This window comes from Petromyzon marinus, chromosome 1 (assembly GCF_048934315.1).
Source record: "Petromyzon marinus isolate PM22_M1 ecotype Great Lakes invasive population chromosome 1, UKy_Petmar_22M1.pri1.0, whole genome shotgun sequence".
Lineage (NCBI taxonomy): Eukaryota > Metazoa > Chordata > Hyperoartia > Petromyzontiformes > Petromyzontidae > Petromyzon > Petromyzon marinus.
The window spans coordinates 24,402,475-24,422,644 of record NC_133667.1 but is presented as its reverse complement, the minus strand read 5'-3'; the positions used below and the strand labels follow the sequence as shown (position 1 = coordinate 24,422,644).

General features: G+C 48.2%; 1 protein-coding gene across 1 annotated transcript in view; it reads right to left on the bottom strand.

Annotated features, from left to right (window-relative positions):
* LOC116941727 (phospholipid-transporting ATPase ABCA1) overlaps positions 1–19,665 on the bottom strand; it is a 63,005-nt gene extending 43,340 nt beyond the window's left edge. The window contains exons 1-16 of the mRNA XM_076067189.1: positions 19,561–19,665; positions 18,124–18,180; positions 15,220–15,286; positions 12,644–12,737; positions 11,462–11,603; positions 10,723–10,862; positions 9,863–9,990; positions 8,851–9,048; positions 7,792–7,906; positions 6,831–7,226; positions 6,288–6,427; positions 3,709–3,825; positions 2,581–2,775; positions 1,999–2,201; positions 1,167–1,340; positions 551–773 (exon numbers count right to left, since the gene is read on the bottom strand). Coding sequence (XP_075923304.1) covers positions 551–773; positions 1,167–1,340; positions 1,999–2,201; positions 2,581–2,775; positions 3,709–3,825; positions 6,288–6,427; positions 6,831–7,226; positions 7,792–7,906; positions 8,851–9,048; positions 9,863–9,990; positions 10,723–10,862; positions 11,462–11,603; positions 12,644–12,737; positions 15,220–15,285 — 2,331 coding nt within the window. The 5' untranslated portion in view covers position 15,286; positions 18,124–18,180; positions 19,561–19,665. The remainder of the gene's footprint in view (positions 1–550; positions 774–1,166; positions 1,341–1,998; positions 2,202–2,580; positions 2,776–3,708; positions 3,826–6,287; positions 6,428–6,830; positions 7,227–7,791; positions 7,907–8,850; positions 9,049–9,862; positions 9,991–10,722; positions 10,863–11,461; positions 11,604–12,643; positions 12,738–15,219; positions 15,287–18,123; positions 18,181–19,560) is intronic.
* Between the last annotated feature and the right edge of the window lie 505 nt (positions 19,666–20,170).

Below are 20,170 nucleotides of genomic sequence, written 5' to 3'. Positions count from 1 at the left end.
GGGTAAGAGCCATTTTACCTAATTTTAACAGTAAAATCTACATATTTTTTGACTAGCACATACGTTTCCTGCAAAAATAACATCTACAGTCGAATGAACACGGAATGAATACATATGTTCATACACATATGTTCATTCTATTACGTGTTATATACGATAGATTACGTACATTAAAAACAATGCTACTCCGAGGAGGGAGATGCTGTAGCGGAGGGGGTGGGTAAAAGAATGTACCATGAAATCCAACGTTAGGGAATCGAACCTGCATTTTAAACAAAGCCATATATTACCCTATCCCCTTGGCTATAGCTCCTGCACACAGAAGACACCAATTTATTTTCGCCACCCAACATCTGCAGTGTTACTTCATCCTGAATCCCCATGGCCATTTTCGCCGCCCCTTTGTGACGCAGTTAATTTCCCACCAGTTGTTAAACTGATGGTGGACACCGCCCTGGACTTGACCGTCCAATCGCGTAGGCCCGATTAAAAAAAAAAATTTTGGCGGATATCTCCGCCCTCAGCCTGCGACATCACCACTGCCGCCGACCTTGATGATCACGGCGAGGAGGGTGCAGGAGACGACCATTATGAGCGCGCTGTCGATGAACCACGCGGCCCACAGCGTGCCGCGGCCTAGGCCCGAGGCCCGCAGCACCTCCTTGAGGCGGCACTCCTTTTCCCAGACGATGCTCTTGATGGTGAGGCACACGGGCAGGATGAACGCGAGCGTCATGAACATGGGCAGGATGTTACTGATGGACTTGGTGAAGCTGCCGGGGGGTCAGGGCGCAAGGGTTCAGGGGTAGGGGCAGAGTTAAGGGGGTAGGGGCGGGGAAAGGCTTAGGGTTAGTGCAAGGGCTAGGAATATTGTTAATGATAGGATTAGGGTTAGACTTTGAGTTCGGGTTAGTGGAAGGGTTAAGGCAAGGGGTAGTGTTAGTGGTTAGGGATAGGGTTAGCGTTAGTGGAAGGGTTTGAGTTGGGGGTTAGTGTTAGGTTGATTGTTAGTGTGAGGGTTAGGGCTATGGTTCGACATTCGGGCTCGCGCTAAATATTAGGACTAGTGCTTGATTTTAGAGCTCCGCACTCCCAGCGGAAATTGCGGCCACTGCACTACCGGTGACAACTGGGAGGGGGGTGTGAGGGAACGCGGGTGGCCTTACACGTCATCGACGAAGCAGGGGTACGGCATCTGCTGCAGGTAGAGGCCAATGGTGGCCGCGCCCGTCTGCGCCTGCACGATCCCGCGCTCTACCATGTCCTGCAGGTACGCAAAGCCACCCCAGATGTAGCTCATGTCCTCAGCTGCATCTGCGCGAGGGCCCGGGTCCCAGTAGCTGGTATCCCGTCACGGCCGCCGAGAACCCGGAGAACGGGTTGTGGGATTGCAGAGCAAAGGAACGGTGGGGGGGAGATGGCGGAGGTCGAGTTATGGTAAATTAATTTGATCCCTTGACCCTTCCCCGTTTCGATCACGAACGTGTACATCATCAAAACGAAACCGGAATAAAAACTAAAATAAACTAAGTTTATCGGTACCGAGGCTCCCACAAGGCCATGTGAGAGAGTGTGTGGCACAGTTTGGCGCCAGCTATCGTAGAGTGCGGTCGCGTCGCTACAGTTCTCTGTGGTGAGTACAGTGTCTTCAAAAAGCAACGGCCTCTCTAAATAAAATTTACGCTGAGTCACTTGCGCGTTCCGATATTCAGAGGTGAACGGGACTCACCCTGCAACTTACAGACGTCAAATGGGATAATTCTTTATTATCATAATCAGCTATGATCTACCTACTGCTGGATGAAGGCCTCCCCACAAGCAATGAATGATGATGTGGCTATTATTTATTTACATTGACAATGACAACGCTGTTGCTTCTGCTTGTGCCGATCCTGTTCCTGCAACTACATTTGCTTCTGCAACTCCTAGAAATGACGCTTCCGCTACTGCTGCTCCTGTCACCGCTGCCTCAGCTGCTGCTGGTGATGCTGCTGCTACCGGTCTCGGCTCTTGCTTGTCCTCTCGATGCGGTCGATGTCGGTGCGGATCTTGTAGCGCAGGTGCTGCGGCAAGGCGGAGGGAGAGAAGAGGTCCAGGAAGACTACGCCGGCCCAGAGCTTCTGCTCCTCCAGCAGCTCCAGTGCCCGGCGCTCCAGCCCGGGCTCGTCCTGCACCCCCTCCAGCTTGTCCAGCTCCATGCACTGCCACACGTTTGGTGAGCGCAGATTTAGCGAGCGCCTACTGAGTGAGGCCGGCGAAGTTTTCATGTGTGTATTTAAGGGTTCGTGTGTACGGTATGTGTGTGAGTTGTGCTGCTGCTACCCATGCCACTACGCTTACCTCTACCCATGCCTTTACCTGTACCTTTACCCCTGCTTCTACACCTGCCTCCACCCGTGCCTTTACCTGTGCCACTATATGTACCACTATCCTTGCCTCTATCCATGCTGCTACACGCTACTCTTGCCTCTACTTGTGCCACTATCCATGCCTCTACGTGTCTCATTATCCATACCTCTACCTGTGCCTCTATCCTTGCCGCTACCCATGTCATTATCCATGCGCTGTCCCCGGCTGCACCTCAAGGAAACGGGTGAGCGAGCGAATGGCGACGTCCACCACCGTGAACATCTCCCTCCACCCCGGCGCCGTGCCATTGCCTCGCTCCCTCGATGGACCCGCAGAGAGGAAGTCGGCAATGGTTCTGGCATCCAGCCCGGTGTCCGAGAGTTGGGAGTCGACGAAGGTGGCCACCGCAACGTTCCCCAAGGTCTCCTGTCGCCGGGTCAAAGGGCGTGGGTTCAACATAGCCATGTTGCAAGACAAGCGTTTCGAGCTCCGGGGCAGTGCATCTCTCTCTCGCTTATTGGGCTCATGAAGCCTGCGTCACTAGGCCAGTACTTCCGAGATCCTGGATTCAAACCCTGGATCTGGGTGTCTCTCACGACGCTCGTCTCCCTCTCTTGGGAGGTTCATCATGGGCCATTCAAGTTCATGAAGGCGCTTTAGTGACACCAATACAGCACTACCGAGATCGTGGGTTCAAGTCCAGGGTCGAAGTGTCTCTCAATACATGTGCCTCTGCCTCTCTCAGGAGGTGTATGATGTCTACATCTGAGACAATACGCAGACACCATTGAGATTCTGGGTTCCAGGTTTAACGTCTAGGTCTGGGTATCTCTGTATGCGTGTCAGGACGTTCATAATGGCCATTTTGGAGATGATAATTAAGCATGCCCATGGTAGGACAGTATTTAGGGGTAGGGTAAGTGATCCTTATGGCGGTACCCCGGGGTACCAAAGAATACAAAATGGCCAAGGAAATTTAATATTTTATTTCTGGGGGACACTTTTCTTTCCAGGGGTGTACTTCACTCCGCGACTGGGGTAACCAATCAATCCGAAATCGGCGCTACTCCGCGATGTCGAAACGCAGCGAGGACGATTGCGCTCAAACCCTGCACGCTCGTACGCACCGTAGCGGTGCATCGTGTACAGCTCGTCGAGATGAGTCAATTGCCGCATCGCCGACCATCAACAGACTAAAAATGACTGCATCACGGACATTATGCGAGAGCCGGGGTACTATGGTACCCCGGGGTACCGCCATAAGGTTCAAGTGATGCAGGTGAACATGACAGGATAAGTGTTAAAGATAGGGATAGGCAATAAACATGGTGAGGGAGGTGGGGGGGAGGTGGGCCTTACTCTGAGTAGCCTCAGGGCCAAGCTGCTGTTGAGGAAGTCCCAGATCTGGGGCGCGACCTCCTCCCACGCAAGCCCGAACTTGTAGATCATCTCCAGCTCTGCGAATGTGCGGTTTGCCTGCAGCAGCAGCAGCGCAAGAGACAGCAGAACCAGTTGGGGAGTAATAGCGGCAGCAGAAGCAACAGCAGCTTCGTCAACAAATTTATAATTGCTACTTTCAACATCACCGGCACTATCAACATGATTATTGTTGTTCTCATTTATCACCTCTATGAGACTGACACGACCAACACAGACATCACCACCATCATCACCAACGAAACACCACCATCTCCATTATTATCACCGCCATCATCTCCACCACTTCCATCAATACCACCTCGGACACTGCTGTTTCCACCTTCACACCACGATTATCACTACATCATCACCACCACCACCTACATCATCACCACCACCACCTACATCATCACCACCACCACCTACATCAACACCACCACCACCTACATCATCACCACCTACATCATCACCACCTACATCATCACCACCATTATCACTACAACATCACCACCACCACCTACACCAATACCAACAATACAATTACAATGATAAACACAGTGAACACCACCCCCTCCACCACTAGCACAACGATGAACACAACCTACACCACCCCCTCCACCACTACCACAACAATGAACACACAACCTCCACCATCCCCTCCACCACTACCACAACGATGAACACAACCTACACCACCCCCTCCACCACTACCACAACGATTAACACAACCTACACCACCCCCTCCACCAAGACCACAACGATGAACACAACCTACACCACCCCCTTCACCACTACCACAACGATGAACACAACCTACACCATCACCTCCACCACTACCACAATGATTAACACAACTGACACCACCGCCTCCACCACTACCACAACCATGAACACAACCTACATCACCCCCTTCACCACTACCACAACGATGAACAGAACCTACACCACCCCCTCCACCACTACCACAACGATGAACAACAACCTACACCATCCTCTCCACCACTACCACAACAATGAACAACAACCTACACCACCCTCTCCACCACTACCACAATGATAAACACAGTCAACACCATCACCTCCACCACTACCAGATTGATGGCGTGGAGGAGGCCGTGATGGCGTGGAGGAGGCCGTGATGGCGGGGAGGAGGCCGTGATGGCGTGGAGGAGGCCGTGATGGTGGGGAAGAGGCCGAGATGGCGGGGAGGAGGCCGTGATGGTGGGGAGGAGGCCGTGATAGCATGGAGGAGGCCGAGATGGCGGGGAGGAGGCCGTGATGGCGGGGAGGAGGCCGTGATGGCGGGGAGGAGGCCGTGATGGCATAGAGGAGGCCGAGATGGTGGGAAGGAGGCCGTGATGGCGGGGAGGAGGCCGTGATGGTGTGGAGGAGGCCGTGATGGCGGGGAAGAGGCCGTAATGGCGTGGAGGAGGCCGTGATGGCATGGAGGAGGCCGAGATGGCGTGGAGGAGGCCGTGATGGCACGGAGGAGGCCGAGATGGCGGGGAGGAGGCCGTGATGGTGGGGAGGAGGCCGTGATGGCATAGAGGAGGCCGAGATGGGGGGAAGGAGGCCGTGATGGTGGGGAGGAGGCCGTGATGGCGTGGAAGAGGCCGTGATGGCGTGGAGGAGGCCTTGATGGCGGGGAGGAGGCCGTGATGGCGGGGAGGAGGCCGTGATGGCGTGGAGGAGGCCTTGATGGCGGGAAGGAGGCCGTGATGGCGGGGAGGAGGCTGTGATGGCGTGGAGGAGGCCGTGATGGCGGGGAGGATTCCGTGATACACTCACTCATCTTACACTCACTCACTCATCATACGCTGACTCATTCACACATCATACACTCACTCACACAGCCACTGACCCATTCACTCATCATACACTCACTCATCATACGCTGACTCACTCACACATCATACACTCACTCACACTACCATTGACTCACTCACACATCATACACTGACTCACTCATCATACACTAATTCACACATCATACACTCACACTACCACTGACTCACTCACACATCATACACTGGGAGTGTCATGCGTTATGTATATCGTGTATTGTTAAATTTGAATCACAGTTCCTATGATTACTGTTGTTACATTGTTTTTATAGCTTTATTTTGGTGATTTCGAAAACATATGGTTAAGCCATGTTTCTTGCAGAAGTGCGGAGTTGGCCTGATAACTTTAATCTAAATTGTCTTATGGTTGTTATTGTTTGACTTGCATCACACTGGGATTTTTGCACACAGCGTTGTAATACGGTGTTTTTTTCGTGGAAGATTTGCTGGTTTATCCAGGATGTTTCTGTTGCGCGTCGTCTCTTTAAGATGTTCTCTGTTCATATTTGTTTTGTTGCGGTTGCACCCGACTCAAGAGCCGCATGGCTCACAGGGCTATACCTAATAAATTAAACTTGAAAACTTGATCAACACAACTGACACCATCACCTCCACCACCGCCAGCAGCAACAGCAGCAGTGGCGGCTGTGGCGGCATCGGTGACAGTGCGGTTACCTCGTGCATGATGCTGCGGGTGGCTGGCGTGTCCGGCGAGTACAGGATCTTGCCCTGGAGCAGTGGCTGGAGCATGGTCCAGGCGAAGCGTGACGCGCTGTTCGTCTGCAGGCTTTGCAGCAGGGCGTTACAGAACGGGGCTGCAGGGCCGAGACGCATGCGCACAAAGGTCTTGGGGCGCGAGGTCAGATGGCCAAGAGGTGGTGTTTGGAGGTCACCAATACCACCAGAATCACTATCAATGCTATCACCGTCACCTCAACCACCGTCATGATCATCACCACCACAAACATCTCTTTCATCACTTTCGCTACTGCTATCAATCACCAACACCACCGCCACCACCATCACCACTATCAGCATTATCACCACCACACCCAATACCATAATTATCATAACCACCACCAACTACATAATCATTAGTACCACCATCATCAGCACCACCTCCATCATTATAATTACTAACTTCAACATCACGACGAATATTACCACAACCAAAGCTATCAACCCTAATCACCATCACCACCACCACCACCATCTCACTTGTTGAGTTGTCATACTGATGTCGGCGTCTGCCTCCCTGCCGCTCCTCGTCGTTGCCACCACCAACGTCGTCATCATCGATGCCCAGGAAGGTCTTGTAGTCATTGTCCTCGTACCAGTTTAACGAGAGGATCTGGCGCCCGCCCGCCTCGGGGTGTCCGCACAGGAGACCTGAAAGCGATGACAGCACCGGCCCAACCTGCTCCTCACGCAGGCCGTCACTCGTGTTCTCAGCCAGGCCCAGGCTGTTCAAGAAGGAAGCCTCCCTCCTCAGCGACGTGAAGCTTTGCAGCGATGTGAACTGTGGTGGGGGGGGGGGGGGAAGGGAAGTCTCGCTCACAAGAAGACGCGACTCACAATAACCAAACAGCTGACGTGACCAGGTTGCTGGGGGAACCGAACATTTGAGTCAGACGCCTCTGAGCTGGCATCCACAAAGATGTTGGGTTCAAGCCCTAGTTCTAGGTATCTTTATTCATGGTGGCGAGATGTTAACTACCTTGCCTGGTATACAGGAGGTCATGGGTTCATTCCTGACCCTGACGCCTGTTGTATATTTGGGGTTTGCATGTTCTCCCCATGGTCACGTGGATTTTTCTCCAGGTCGCCCATTTTTTCCCTCCACATTTAGAAACATGCTTTTAGAGAATTTGGCTGCTATACATTTCCACGTGATAAGCCACTTCGTTGAGCTGTCATTTGTGGCCAGGTCGCTTCTGAAAAGAGAGATAGAGCTCAGTGAGCCTTAGCTGGTAAAATAAAAATAGTTTAGTCTTAGTTTGCGTATTCATGTGTTGGACGTTAACATTCGTGCATTCGCATTGGTTTTCAAGTTTTCACACTGGGCGATGCCAGATATTCCTACGACAGTGCCGGAACCGCCATGGGAATATGGACTTCCCACCGCACTTTCAAGGCCGCTTAATGGAGATGACCACCGCCTGGTGCTCTCATGAGCAGCAAGATGCCGGGACTCGTCGCCTTGCCTGTCGAAAGAGGTCGGCTAAACTCGTCGTCACCTCCCTCCAGCCGTCCGCGGACAGACGAGGAGACACGTCGTCCAGCACAAAGGGCATCTGTGGACGGAGAACGTTCGCCATCGGCACCACTGCATGATGATGATGTTGGTGGTGGTCACAGTAGTGGTGAAGAGGGTACCTAGACCCTAATACTGACTCTTAATTGTTACACGTACCCTAACTCCAGCCCTAACACGATTATGAATACTGATTGACTGATTCTAACATGGCCCCTGTCAATAACCATCATCTTAACATCTCTCGTCATAACCCATAACCCCCAGCAATACTTCAAAGCAATAACATATAATCTTAACATTAAATGTACTGTACCGATGAACAATAAACATACTACCCCTACCTCTAACACTATCCCTGCCCCTATTTATAACACAACCACTACACATATTACTACCCCTATGGTAATATACTACCATAACCTTACCGCCATCACGAGCTCTGCCGCTAAAACCTACTCCTAGTACAATCCCATAACCTTATCCATGGCGCTAAACGCACCTCTACTTCAACGTCCACCCATGACCCCTAACTCTGGTACTCCTCTACATATAACTCATAACCATAAGCAAAACACAAATTACCCAAATGGGATTACACAGAGCAACATCGCCTCCTGCAGTGAAACTTCTGCAGACTGCCTGTAAAACGCAGCCTCTGTAATGCCTTTGCGCTCTTGAAAATGGTTCGATGAGCAAATGTACTCAGTTATTGTAATTATTTCTGAACCCCCACCTCAGAAACTCTTAACTCCAACCCAGGGGTCGGCAAACTGTGGCTCCGGAGCTTTGACGATTTCTTCGTAACGTTATTCACATTGCATTGCGACTCTTGAAATATTGAGGTTTGTTTTTTACCGAATTCGGAAATAATTACCTCTCATTCTTATTTCGGTTGCCTACCCCTGCCCCAGCCATAACTCTACCCCAACCGCACCCCCCCCCCCCCTCTACTCCCCGAACCCTCTGCCGCATGGCTCCCACCTCCCGCAGGAGTCTGTAGAAATCCACATTGGCGTAGAGGACATCCTCCAGCTGTTGGAGCCGAGGCTGGGGCAGTAAGCAGAGGGCGGAGCGCACGGTGGAACGTGCTCTCGCCCAACGGAACACGAGGAAGCGGCGCAGCAGCTGATCGTCGCACACAATCTCCTTCAGAGACAGCGACGGAATCCCCTCCACAAACTACAGGGAAGTCGGTAGGACCATGGCCGGGTGGTGGGAGGGTGGGGGGAGAGATGAGAAGAGAGGAAGGAGGAGGATTATGGGATAGCCGCAATGAGGTGATGGACATTCCTTGATCATTAGTACGAGTAAAGGTAAACAGGTAAAGGTGCAGCCCTGCAATTGCTTGCTTACGACACTGCTGGCAGAAGGGCCTTTGCTGAAAGGAGCTCTACAGAACACCTCAAAAGGGTATTTGGCCTACTCTGCTAAGCTGGCCACTAGAAGAGATGGACGTATGCAAACTTTACCCGGCCACACGCAATCAACGAACTGTGGTACACCCATTTACACTGTTGGGTCGACAGAGGTGAGGGTATTTAAGAATCTTGTCCCAGTATTCCAAGTCCCACACCACGAGATTGAACCAATGACCTCTGGATAGCAAGTCCAGTCTACTAATCATTATATCATGGTAGCGTCTCAGTAAAAGTAGAAAACTTTTATTTTACTGGAAGATGTAAACATCGTGTTCTGATAACATAAAACATAGTCTTGTTTATAATGGTGTTTGATTTTCAAATCATGCATGTAAAAAAGTGCATCGATAACATAAATCACAATAACAAAATATAAGCTAATGTGAAATTGTATATTACATCGATAAAAAATAGGAATCAGAACTAAATATAAAATCAACCTGACTTTGTCAACTACAATACAGATATAAAATGTAAAAGCAGTTGCAGTTTTGGAGTATTGCCATCAAACAATGGTGGCAGCTGCAATGGATTCTGGGTAGTTTCTACTGATGGGCACAGCACGTGATTCTCACCTGCTCCAGGCGGACTCGCATCTCCAGGATCTCGGTGGATACTTGTCTCGGCAAGCCCATGTCTCTCTGCATAAACAACGTGAGGTTCTCATCTTCCCTTAGGAAATCCCTCACCCGCACCCCTCTCCCTAAAAGCAGCAACAACAACAACAACTCTGTCAGCATCATCAACAACATCCTCACAAGACAATAGCAGGTGTTCACCACTGAGTGACAGTGGTGTTATCATGTTACCTAGTGCCAGGCTAGGTGGGCTTTGTGGAGCAGGTGGTGCTCACTTTGAAGGTCATGCACAAAGGGACAGATCCTGGGGAGCATAGATGGAGAGGTTCACCTCTAACACCTTGCAGTGATGATGACTGAGGGAATGTGGGAAGAGAAGTATTCTCAGGAGCTCACAATGAGAAGCTCAGGTGGGTGTGGGTGGACAGGTGAGAATTCGGATGTCATGGGGTGATTGGCAAATGCACCACCAGGTCTCCCAGTCTGTGCCTACCGCTTGACCACCCAAACAGATCTCTTGCATTTGCCATCACAGGTCGATATCCCAACCACTCAACCACTTAATTGCCTTGCCATCCAATTCACTTAACTTTCCATTTCACCCTGTAGCCAGGTTGCCATCCAAGGGTTTGGCACTAGATGTTTTTGTCTTTGTTTTATTGCTGCCGTGCTCACGCACCAGGGATCTCCCTTGTAAAATAAACCAAGCAACTGGCTAAACAGGATCATCCGTGTAACATCAAATCAACTTTAACTTGCCAATTATTTTGTATTATTAATCTAGCTGCCCATATAAGGGCAGTCCCTGACAATGTGGCTGATTTGCAGTCGAGATTCAAGGAGATGGTGGTCCCCACCTGCCACGACGTCGGGCTGGTAGCGCAGAGTCTCCGCCAGGTGGCTCAGACCCCGCACGTCCTCCAGGGCCTCGTCAAATCGCTCCATCTGCGTCTCGTTGGAGAGCAGGTGCTGGATGTCACCTATCAAGCGAGACACGCTGGGGCGACGCAAGGAAACATGGAAAGGTGTTCGTGGTATTCCATTCCCTGCTTGCAAACAGCTTGGTGCAACTGAGCCGACGCCGCTGAGTTAAGGATCTACGTTTTTCTGTTGCTCGTGATTACAGCGGATTTTCAAGTCTGGTGAGTTGATTGAGCATGGTCACAAATTACCACACAAGAATCCCACGACAGCTTAGTTTCCAACTCGCCGAATGAAGGTGTGGTTTTTGTCTCTTGAGAAACGTGGCATGAAGAAAATGCAATTGTGAAGGGACCTCAGAAGAAATGAAATATGCTTTTGCAGGATATTTTCTTAACCAGGGGCTGAAGTGCTGTTCTGCGAGATGGGAAGATAAAAAATGTCTTTAAGGCAGAGACAAGTCACGAGACATCTCTTGACTGGCATGCCCCTTAAATTGGAGGAAAAGCATTAACAATCTGCAGAGTGGGACAAACCTTTATATGTCTCGTGAGGAACATGGTAGCAGCCTCCGCGCTCGGCCGTTGTATGATAGTTTTCTACGTCTCTATGTTTGTCTCCCCATCAGACATCCCTGGATTGTGTCTTTATGCAACTTATCCCGCCCCATCTTACATGGAACCCCCGAAGTTGTTTAGTTGCCCGGGCGTCTCTCCGGGCGTGGGCTGAGAGAAGCAGGGGTTGTTGGCGTTGCACAGGACCCCCTGGAGCCAGGGCAGGGCGCCTGCCGATGGCAGTGGCTTGTTGGGGAAGAAGCCTGAAAGGCGACAGAGGCAGAATTAAGGGGGTGGGAGGGTGGGGTGCAAGTTGTGGCATAGAAACTGTGCAGGAGATATTATGATTGTGAATGGATAACGTCAGCACCACGTTGGCAGCGACAAAACACACGAATACGACGTGACATCAACCGCAAGCATTGCTCACAGCGCATTGATAAGAGCTGGCGTGGATATGTGATCTCTCTCTGTGTGTTGCACTATTAGCAATCTGGAATGGGGGGGGGGGAGTGGGAACCCGTGGTTTTGATTGGAGGGTTACCATGGTAGAAAGGTTGAGAGCTACTGGTGCAATGGTTTCCATCGTGCCTTTTTTTTTAAATATGTTAATAATTGAATTAGCAGTATGGAAGCTGTCGGGACAACATTCATTTGCATATTTGTAAATAGTGGAGTGTTGTCCTCTCTGCTCTGGTTTGGGTCTCCAAATTTTGGCCAACCCTTTGGGCTAATATTTCCAGTTTTCAATAGGGTATGTTGGATAAACTCAGGGCCGTCCATAGGACGGTTCAAGGCCCGGGGCAAATCACACCGTGTGGGCCCCCTTCGACGCCTCCAAACTAAACCAGAAGTATCACATCTGACATCGTAACGTCGAAGCGCAGGACCTCCCAAAGCGTGGAGCCTGGGGCAGTCGCCCCGATTCGCCATACCCTAGGGACGGCTCTCGATACAAGGGTGATGTTAACTCCCTCCCCTGGTATACAGGAAGTCATGGGTTTGATCTCGACCCTGACGCCTGTTATATATTTGGAGATTGCATGTATCTCTCCCCGTAGTCGCGTGGATTTTTCTCCGGGTCCTCCGGTTTTTCCTTCCACATTTATAATCAACATGCATTCAGGGTATTTGACTGCTGTCAATTTCCACGCGATAAGCTACTTCATTGAGCGATCATTTGTGATGACCAGGTCGCTTCTGAAAAGAGATACATAGCTCAGTGGGCCTTACCTGGTGAAGTAAAAAATAGTTTATAGTTTAATTCTGAGCAGACCTAGGGTGTGGGATGGGGGACACTCACACTGGTGCTGCCTGTAGGGCAGTTGGGTATTCCGCACCAACACGAGGATGACGAAGAGAAAGAGTGGCCATGTTAGTTCCAGCAGGAGGCGGACCTGGGGAGACAACAGGGCGTGCCGGCAGTCATTGAACGGTCTCCTTGACATTCCATTCGACACATTAACGCAGACAATTCAACAGCAACAACGCGACATCCTCTATCCACTGCCCCTCTTTTTGTGGAGGGTGAGAGGGAATAGGGGAGAAGGCAATGGAGGAGCCTTCTAACCCAGGCACCGACTGAAGGCTGCGTGTTCACTTTACCAGGGAATTATTTGGTGATGCTGCTGCTGTGTTGGCAGTGACGCACACACACAAATAAGAAGAACAAAACCCAACACGTTTTTATCAATAACACGTCAAATCACGTCCACACAAACCATGCCAGATGCGGATCCCTGATGCACAAATGGAAAATTAAAAAGCCTCCAGTGTGCGACTATGGTCATCCAGAACAGGCAGTACAACATATCTACAATACGAAGGAGACATCACAGCGATATTACAACTCCCGCTACTCCTGATATACACAATTGGGATGATACAACAAAGCAATCATTGCCCCCTACTGACAGACTAATGCTCCAGGAAACTTGCAAATGAAACTTATCCTGGTGTCTTAAGTTCTCACGTGGTAAAAGCATACGTCATCCATAATACAGGTTACTTTTGTGTTAAATCGTGTAAATATAAATCTGTCGTTAAACCCGCCACCACCCCAACACAGCCAATTAGTAAGGTTTGTCACATAAACAGAACATGCCAATTAATTACTAGTACAGCACACTGGTGTGTTGGAGAGCAAATCCACAACATTTACAATCTGAGTACGACGTTTTGCCAATAATTACACCTAGCTTCGTCAGGCAACATCCTGTTCGTTCCTTAAATAGAGGAATAGATGTGATGACGTCACTTTTGAGCCCTTCACGTGCGAAGGGGGGGGGGGACAGGGTTAATGAATGCATATTAATTACAATTGGTATCCATTACCGGTTGGGTTATTAATATGGTAATCAACGTACATTATGGATGTAGATTATGCATGCACATTGTTCTTGTATCTCCTGTAGTTTGTGTGCTCTAAAATAGCAGTACCTGTGATTGTCTGCGTACAGGTAATTGCCTTTGACGTATGGTGACCTGTATAGGCATGCATTTAACAATGTATTATTTGATGATTCGCTTCCAAGCAGCACTAAGCCTGTCGCTATGCGAACGGTTAAAATTGTTTTTTGTTTCTCTAAATTTCGATCGATTATCTCATTTGTCTTGGGCAGTAGTAACTAGTTTTGCACATAATTTCAACATTATCAAAATGCGTGTTCTGCCACTGCCGACAGTTGTATTTGGGAGTATTTAATAATTATTTGGTGTTATTTTAGTCTCATGCTGATTATTCGTCATGTCTGCCCAACATAGCATTTGCCACAAGAGTAATTAATCTGGTATACATATTCTGTTGATAGCTTCGGTAATACATCTTTAGTACCAGATATTATATCATGGGATAACACCGTTTGAGACTAGGCTCAAAAGAAAGCTGTCTCTGGTGTGGACCAATCAGTTTCAAGGACAATGCATTTATTATCAGAGTATGTTTTTTGTTTGCAATTTGACCATAAGTATTGTGGTTAATGCAGACATGATTCCTTATAAAAGGTTTCAGTTTGGTGTTTTAACAACTTAACACCTGTTTTGTTGCCAGATAAAAGGGGAAAAATGTATGAAAACTTCAAATCTAGATTTAAAAATGTATTCTCATACCAGATATTAGTTTCTGTATGTTATGTACCATGCCAAATCTGACTTGGATGCTTTGTTTTTTAAAAAATCTGGCTAGTTTATCAGTTACTCCCGCAATATACGGTATTTTAATAGTTTTAATTACCGGTACTTGATCAGTTTCAACGCTCGTGTTATTTTATTTGGTTTTGGCATTCAGTGCCCTGTTGATTTGTGCATCATTGTAACTGTTCAATTGCAGCGCTTCTTTAACATGTTTAATTTCACTTCTCAGGCTATTACCATCTGACACTTTTTTCGCCCGATGTATGAGCGTCTTGATCAGAAAACATTTCTGCGCGGAGTGATGGTGTGACTGCATTCAGATAGGTATCAGTGTGTGTTTTCTTTCGGTAAACGCTGTGTGTTAGTGGCATGTTCTATTTACATGACAAACCTTACTAATTGGCTGTGTTGGGTGGTGGCGGGTTTAATGACACATTTATATTTTCGTGATAAAACCCAAAAAACCTGTACTATGGATATTGGTCGCGAAAGCCTATGCGTTAAACAAAATACATGTCACTAAGCCGACTCTGTTATGCACATTACATTACTGCCTAAACTACCTCTGCAATCTCGGCTTCTAATAACGCCTGTGATTAAAGTGCATGGGGCCCACCGCTAACAGCTCCTCTCGCGTTTGTGTGGAACACTCCAAAGCAAAATGCATGTACTGTTTATAATTGTGTATGCGTGTATTTGCACGCATGTGCGTGTGTCTTGTGAGTGTGCATGTGTTTGATATTGCACCTTCTGTCTTTTTCTCAAAGTAAAATTCTTCCACAGCAACAGACGCAGGTGAGTCCAAAAAGCCATCCTGGAGGGGGGGGGGGACCGGAGAATTACAGTGACAAACGGGACACTTTACAGGAGCCTTAGTCTGGCTCTATGAACCCTTAGGAAGCGTTAGTCTGGCTTTATGAGCCATTAACGCCGAGCTTTAAGGGAGTATTAGTCTGGCATTATGAGCCATTAACTTTCACGTAACACATGCACAAATGAGTAAAACACACAATAAATTACTTGTGGCTTTCGAGTCTGCACAATTTTTCTGTTGTATTTTTTTAAAATCATCATTTACATAATGATTTGTGCCGCGAACGCTGAACTCCAAGTGAGCCAAAGGTTGGCATTATGAGCCATTAACCCTGAGACCTAAGGATGCATTGGTCTGGATTTATGAACCTTACATGATAACAATGAACTCGTCGGGGAACATAAACTGGTACTGTGAGCCTCCCTCATTAAAACCGAACCCTATTTCGAAGAAGCCTTGTACTGGTTGAAACACAATGTAGTCTGGATAAAACGATCTGACAACAAAACAGTTCTACTAGACTACTAGAGTATATTACATTTATTCAACAATATTTCAATTTGTTTAAATAAGCCACTAGCTGTACTACCCGGCTTCGCCCGGGACTTGGATTCACCACGCCCGCCGCCTTTGTCTCCCCAGTGGCGATGTTCACACAGCAGAGCAGTTACTCGTTTGATGCTGAGTCGACCTAGAGGAGGCCCAGGACCGATAAAAATAATCGTCACTGGTGGTGGCCGTGAGCGGGAATCGAACTCGGGTCACCGGGTTCATAGCACGGCGCGCTAACCGCTACACTACACTGCGTTACGCTTCCACATGCGTGGGTCACGTGACAGATTTGACATCACAGCTCACTAGCCGTGCAAAAATAATGCATAATTGAGCTCCCCCCCCCCCCCCAAAAAAGTGTATTTTTATGATTTTTTGCATGGTGTACAGTCTGGAAAGTACCCACATGGCAAATTTCCCAGTTTGTTGCATGTCGGGAAGTAGGCTAAACATTTTGAACGACCATATAGTTTCATTATATGGTCGTAAATGACCCTTATTCTGGCTTTGATTCTCAGTTCAAAGCAATGGACCGTAAGGGAGTCCCAGTTTGGCTCTATGGGCCCAGGGCATTAACTCTGCACATGTTGTTAATAATATAAGTGGCTTTTCCTAAGAGGACATGCTTATATGTGACGTTGCTGACCCTAATTCCCAACAGCTGTGAGGAATTGTCTTATATTCATGAGGATTAATTAACAAATGAGCGAATCTAGAGGTTGGCCGGTACACTCATCAATTCACGATGTAATATTATTGTCCTTCCCATGGTAAAAAAAAATGGCCAATCGTTAAATAATTACTGTGATCGTAATCAGGATTACTTGGTTAAATGATGCTAACTGAAGGAGAGAAAGAGCCTCAGTGGTCTCTCATATGGTTAAACTAGCTTTACTACCCGGCTTCGCCCGGGACTTGGATTCACCACGCCCGGCCGCCTTTGTCTCCCAGTGGCGATGGTCACACACCACACGAGTTACTCGTTTGAGGCTGAGTCGGCCAGGACCGATTAAAATAATCGTCGCCGGTGGTGGCCATGAGCAGGAACCGAACTCGGGTCGCCAGGTTCGTAGCGCAGCGCACTAACCACTACACTACAATGCGTTACGCTTCCACATGCGCGGGTCACATGACATCATACACTCACTCATAATATGCTGACTCACTCACACATCATACACTCACTCACACTACCATTGACTCACACATTATACACTGACTCACTTATCATACGCTGACTCACACATCATACACTAACTACCATTGACTCACTCACACATCAAACACGGGTTGTGTCATGCTGACAGATATGGCTGCAAGTTTGTTTGTACATGTTATGTTTATCGTTTATTGTTTATTGTTACATTTTAATCAAAGTTCCTATGTTTACTGTTGTGACATTGTATTTTATAGCTTTGTCTTATGGTTGATATTGTTTGACTTGCATCACACTGGGATTTTTGCACACGGCGTTGTAATACGGTGGTTTTTTTCTGTAAGATTTGCTGGTTTATCCAGGATGTTTCTGTTGCGCGTCGTCGCTTTAAGATTTTTCTCTGTTCATATTTTGTTTGTTGCGGTTGCACCCGACTCAAGAGCCGCATGGCTCACAGGGCTATACCTAATAAATGAAACTTGAGATTTGACGTCACAGCTCACTTGCCGTGCAAAATATATATGCATTATTGAGCTCCCGCCCCCCCCCCCCCCCCCCCAAACAAAAGTGTATTTTTATAATTTTTGCATGGTGTACAGTCTGCAAAGTACCCACATGGCAAATTTCAAGTTTGTTGCATGTCGGGAAGTACGCTAAACATTTTGAACAGACAATATATGCCATATATGCCTTTTATATATGGTAAAAAATTAATTAAATAAATAACGAGTAACTACTTTTTTATTTACCAGGTAAGGCCCACTGATCTGTAGATTTTTTTCAGAAGCGACCTGGCCACACAAATTATAGGTCAACGAAGTGGCCTGTCATGTGGAAATGCATAGCAGCAGCCAAAGAATCTAAACGGATGTGGCTAAATGTGGAGGGCAAAACCAGAGGACCCGGAGAAGAATCCACACGACCACGGGGAGAACACGCAGACTCCAAATATACAACAGGCGTCAGGGTCGGCATCGAACCCATGACCTCCTGTATACCAAGTACGGTAGTTAACATCTCCTAGCCACCGTGGCGCCCTAAATAAATCCTGCCAGTGACGATAAAATGGCCCTAGCGCCTGGTTCAGGAACGTGAACCACAAAGAAAATATATCCCGATGGAGTCTCACCTGGTGAAATGAAGTACTGTATTTCAATCGCGAGAGATGACTGAATGGGTTCTCAACCTGGTTAAATAAGGGATGGCATTCATAACAGGACGGCTCGTCTGATAAAAGAAAAACATCAATTACAAGGGAATTCAACGCAATGAGGTGTCACCTGTTTAAACGACACGAATCACAAGACATAACGATAGTCCATAATAAAAAGTTTCAAGTACGTGTACTGTTCAAGATCTGCAACACGTGGTATAATGGATCTTAAATGGGTCTTGTCTGGTTAAAGGCCGTATCAATAACAAGACAGTCATTATCTCTGTAGCGTTGGCGCACTGTGGCACTGCCGTTATGAAACTCAAAAAGCCACCATTCTTCACCCGTAATCCGGCAAGAGGCAACCTGACCCAGGGCACAAACCTTGAACCCAGGCTTTCTATGGTATGTACTGGTTCACTGTTTCCGACAAGACCATTACGAACCTTCTGAGAGGCATTCAAACCTAGGGCTTTGAACCCTCACATATCAACAGCGCCGGCACAGCTTCCATGAATGGCATGGCTATTATGATTCTTTGTTTTTTTTCGGTAAAGTCACGTAGAAATAAGAAATAATAAAATTACATAATAGCGTACGACGTTTCGATTGCAACACAATCAATCATCATCAGGTACAGAAGAGCTAAATTTACGAGAGAGAGGAGACACAACCGCAGATATATATACAGACACAGATACAACAGGGGATACAGAGAGATAGACAGGGGGGAGCACACTAAATCAAACGAGGTTTAGCAACATTTGGAAACCAATTTGGAAACCAAATTTTGCTAAACCTTGTTTGATTTAGTGTGCTCCCCCCGTCTATCTCTCTGTATCCCCTGTTGTATCTGTGTCTGTATATATATGCGGTTGTGTCTCCTCTCTCTCGTAAATTTAGCTCTTCTGTACCTGATGATGATTGCTTGTGTTGCAATCGAAACGTCGTACGCTATTATGTAATTTTATTATTTTTTATTTCTACGTGACTTTACCGAAAAAAACAAATAATTATTCCTGCAGTCACGAAAGCTCCAAATTCAAGTTTCATGGCTATTATGAACCTGTCACGGTCATTGTGAACCCCCACCCACGATGAGACATTACCCAAACGCAGGAATTGAACCTCATTATCAACCATGGCCAATCCACTGCTGGATGAAGGCCTCCCAAAATCCGTCGCCCATCTGTGGAGAGCCCTGTGATGTAACAAGCACATACGGACCTCAGCATATTTAATACACACGACCTCAGTAGTGCCGGCTCAGTGCCCTCTGACATAGCCACCGCGAAGCCTCTGAGAAACACACAACAGCCGGCAGAACGTGGCAAAAGTCTCAACATTTCCGCGATTCTGTACACCGACGAATTAAAAGCCCAATCTCTCTTGAACCCACGACGTTTCGCTCACCTGTGCACGCGCGAGACTCCGCTTTAGATATCGACGGCGTCCATTTCCGAACACCCTCCCTGGCCACTACCGCGAAGTGGGCCGCCGGTTCTGCGTCCGAGCGACGTTGTTGTGGATGTTGGACTTGGAACCCCCCACCCACCCACCCCACGGTGGTGTTGTAACAGGTGATTATCTCTCAATGTAGCCGACAGCGCAGAGTCTTTACAGAGTTCAAGAACTCTCTCTCTCTCTGCGTGATGCATAGATTTGGATTAGTCTTAGGGGTAATCAACAAGTCGGGGGGGGGGGGGTGGCGGGGGGTGCAGTATAAGCCTGTGTTCTAAAGGGATCTGCGGCGGTGGCGGGCGGCATGGATACCGTGCAGGACAACGTTTGAACGTCCTCCCTCGGGAGATGTGCGCGGCACGTCGTAGCGAGAGAACACAACTGATACGCAACACGACAAGAATGCCTTTGGGGCCGTCCATAAATGACGTCACGCACCTGGGGGGGGGTCAGACATTTGTGACGATGTCTGACGAGGGGGGGGTTTGAGAAATGTGACGTCACATCAAAATGCGCGACTTTAAATAAATATAGACAACACGTTCTACTTAATTAAATAGAC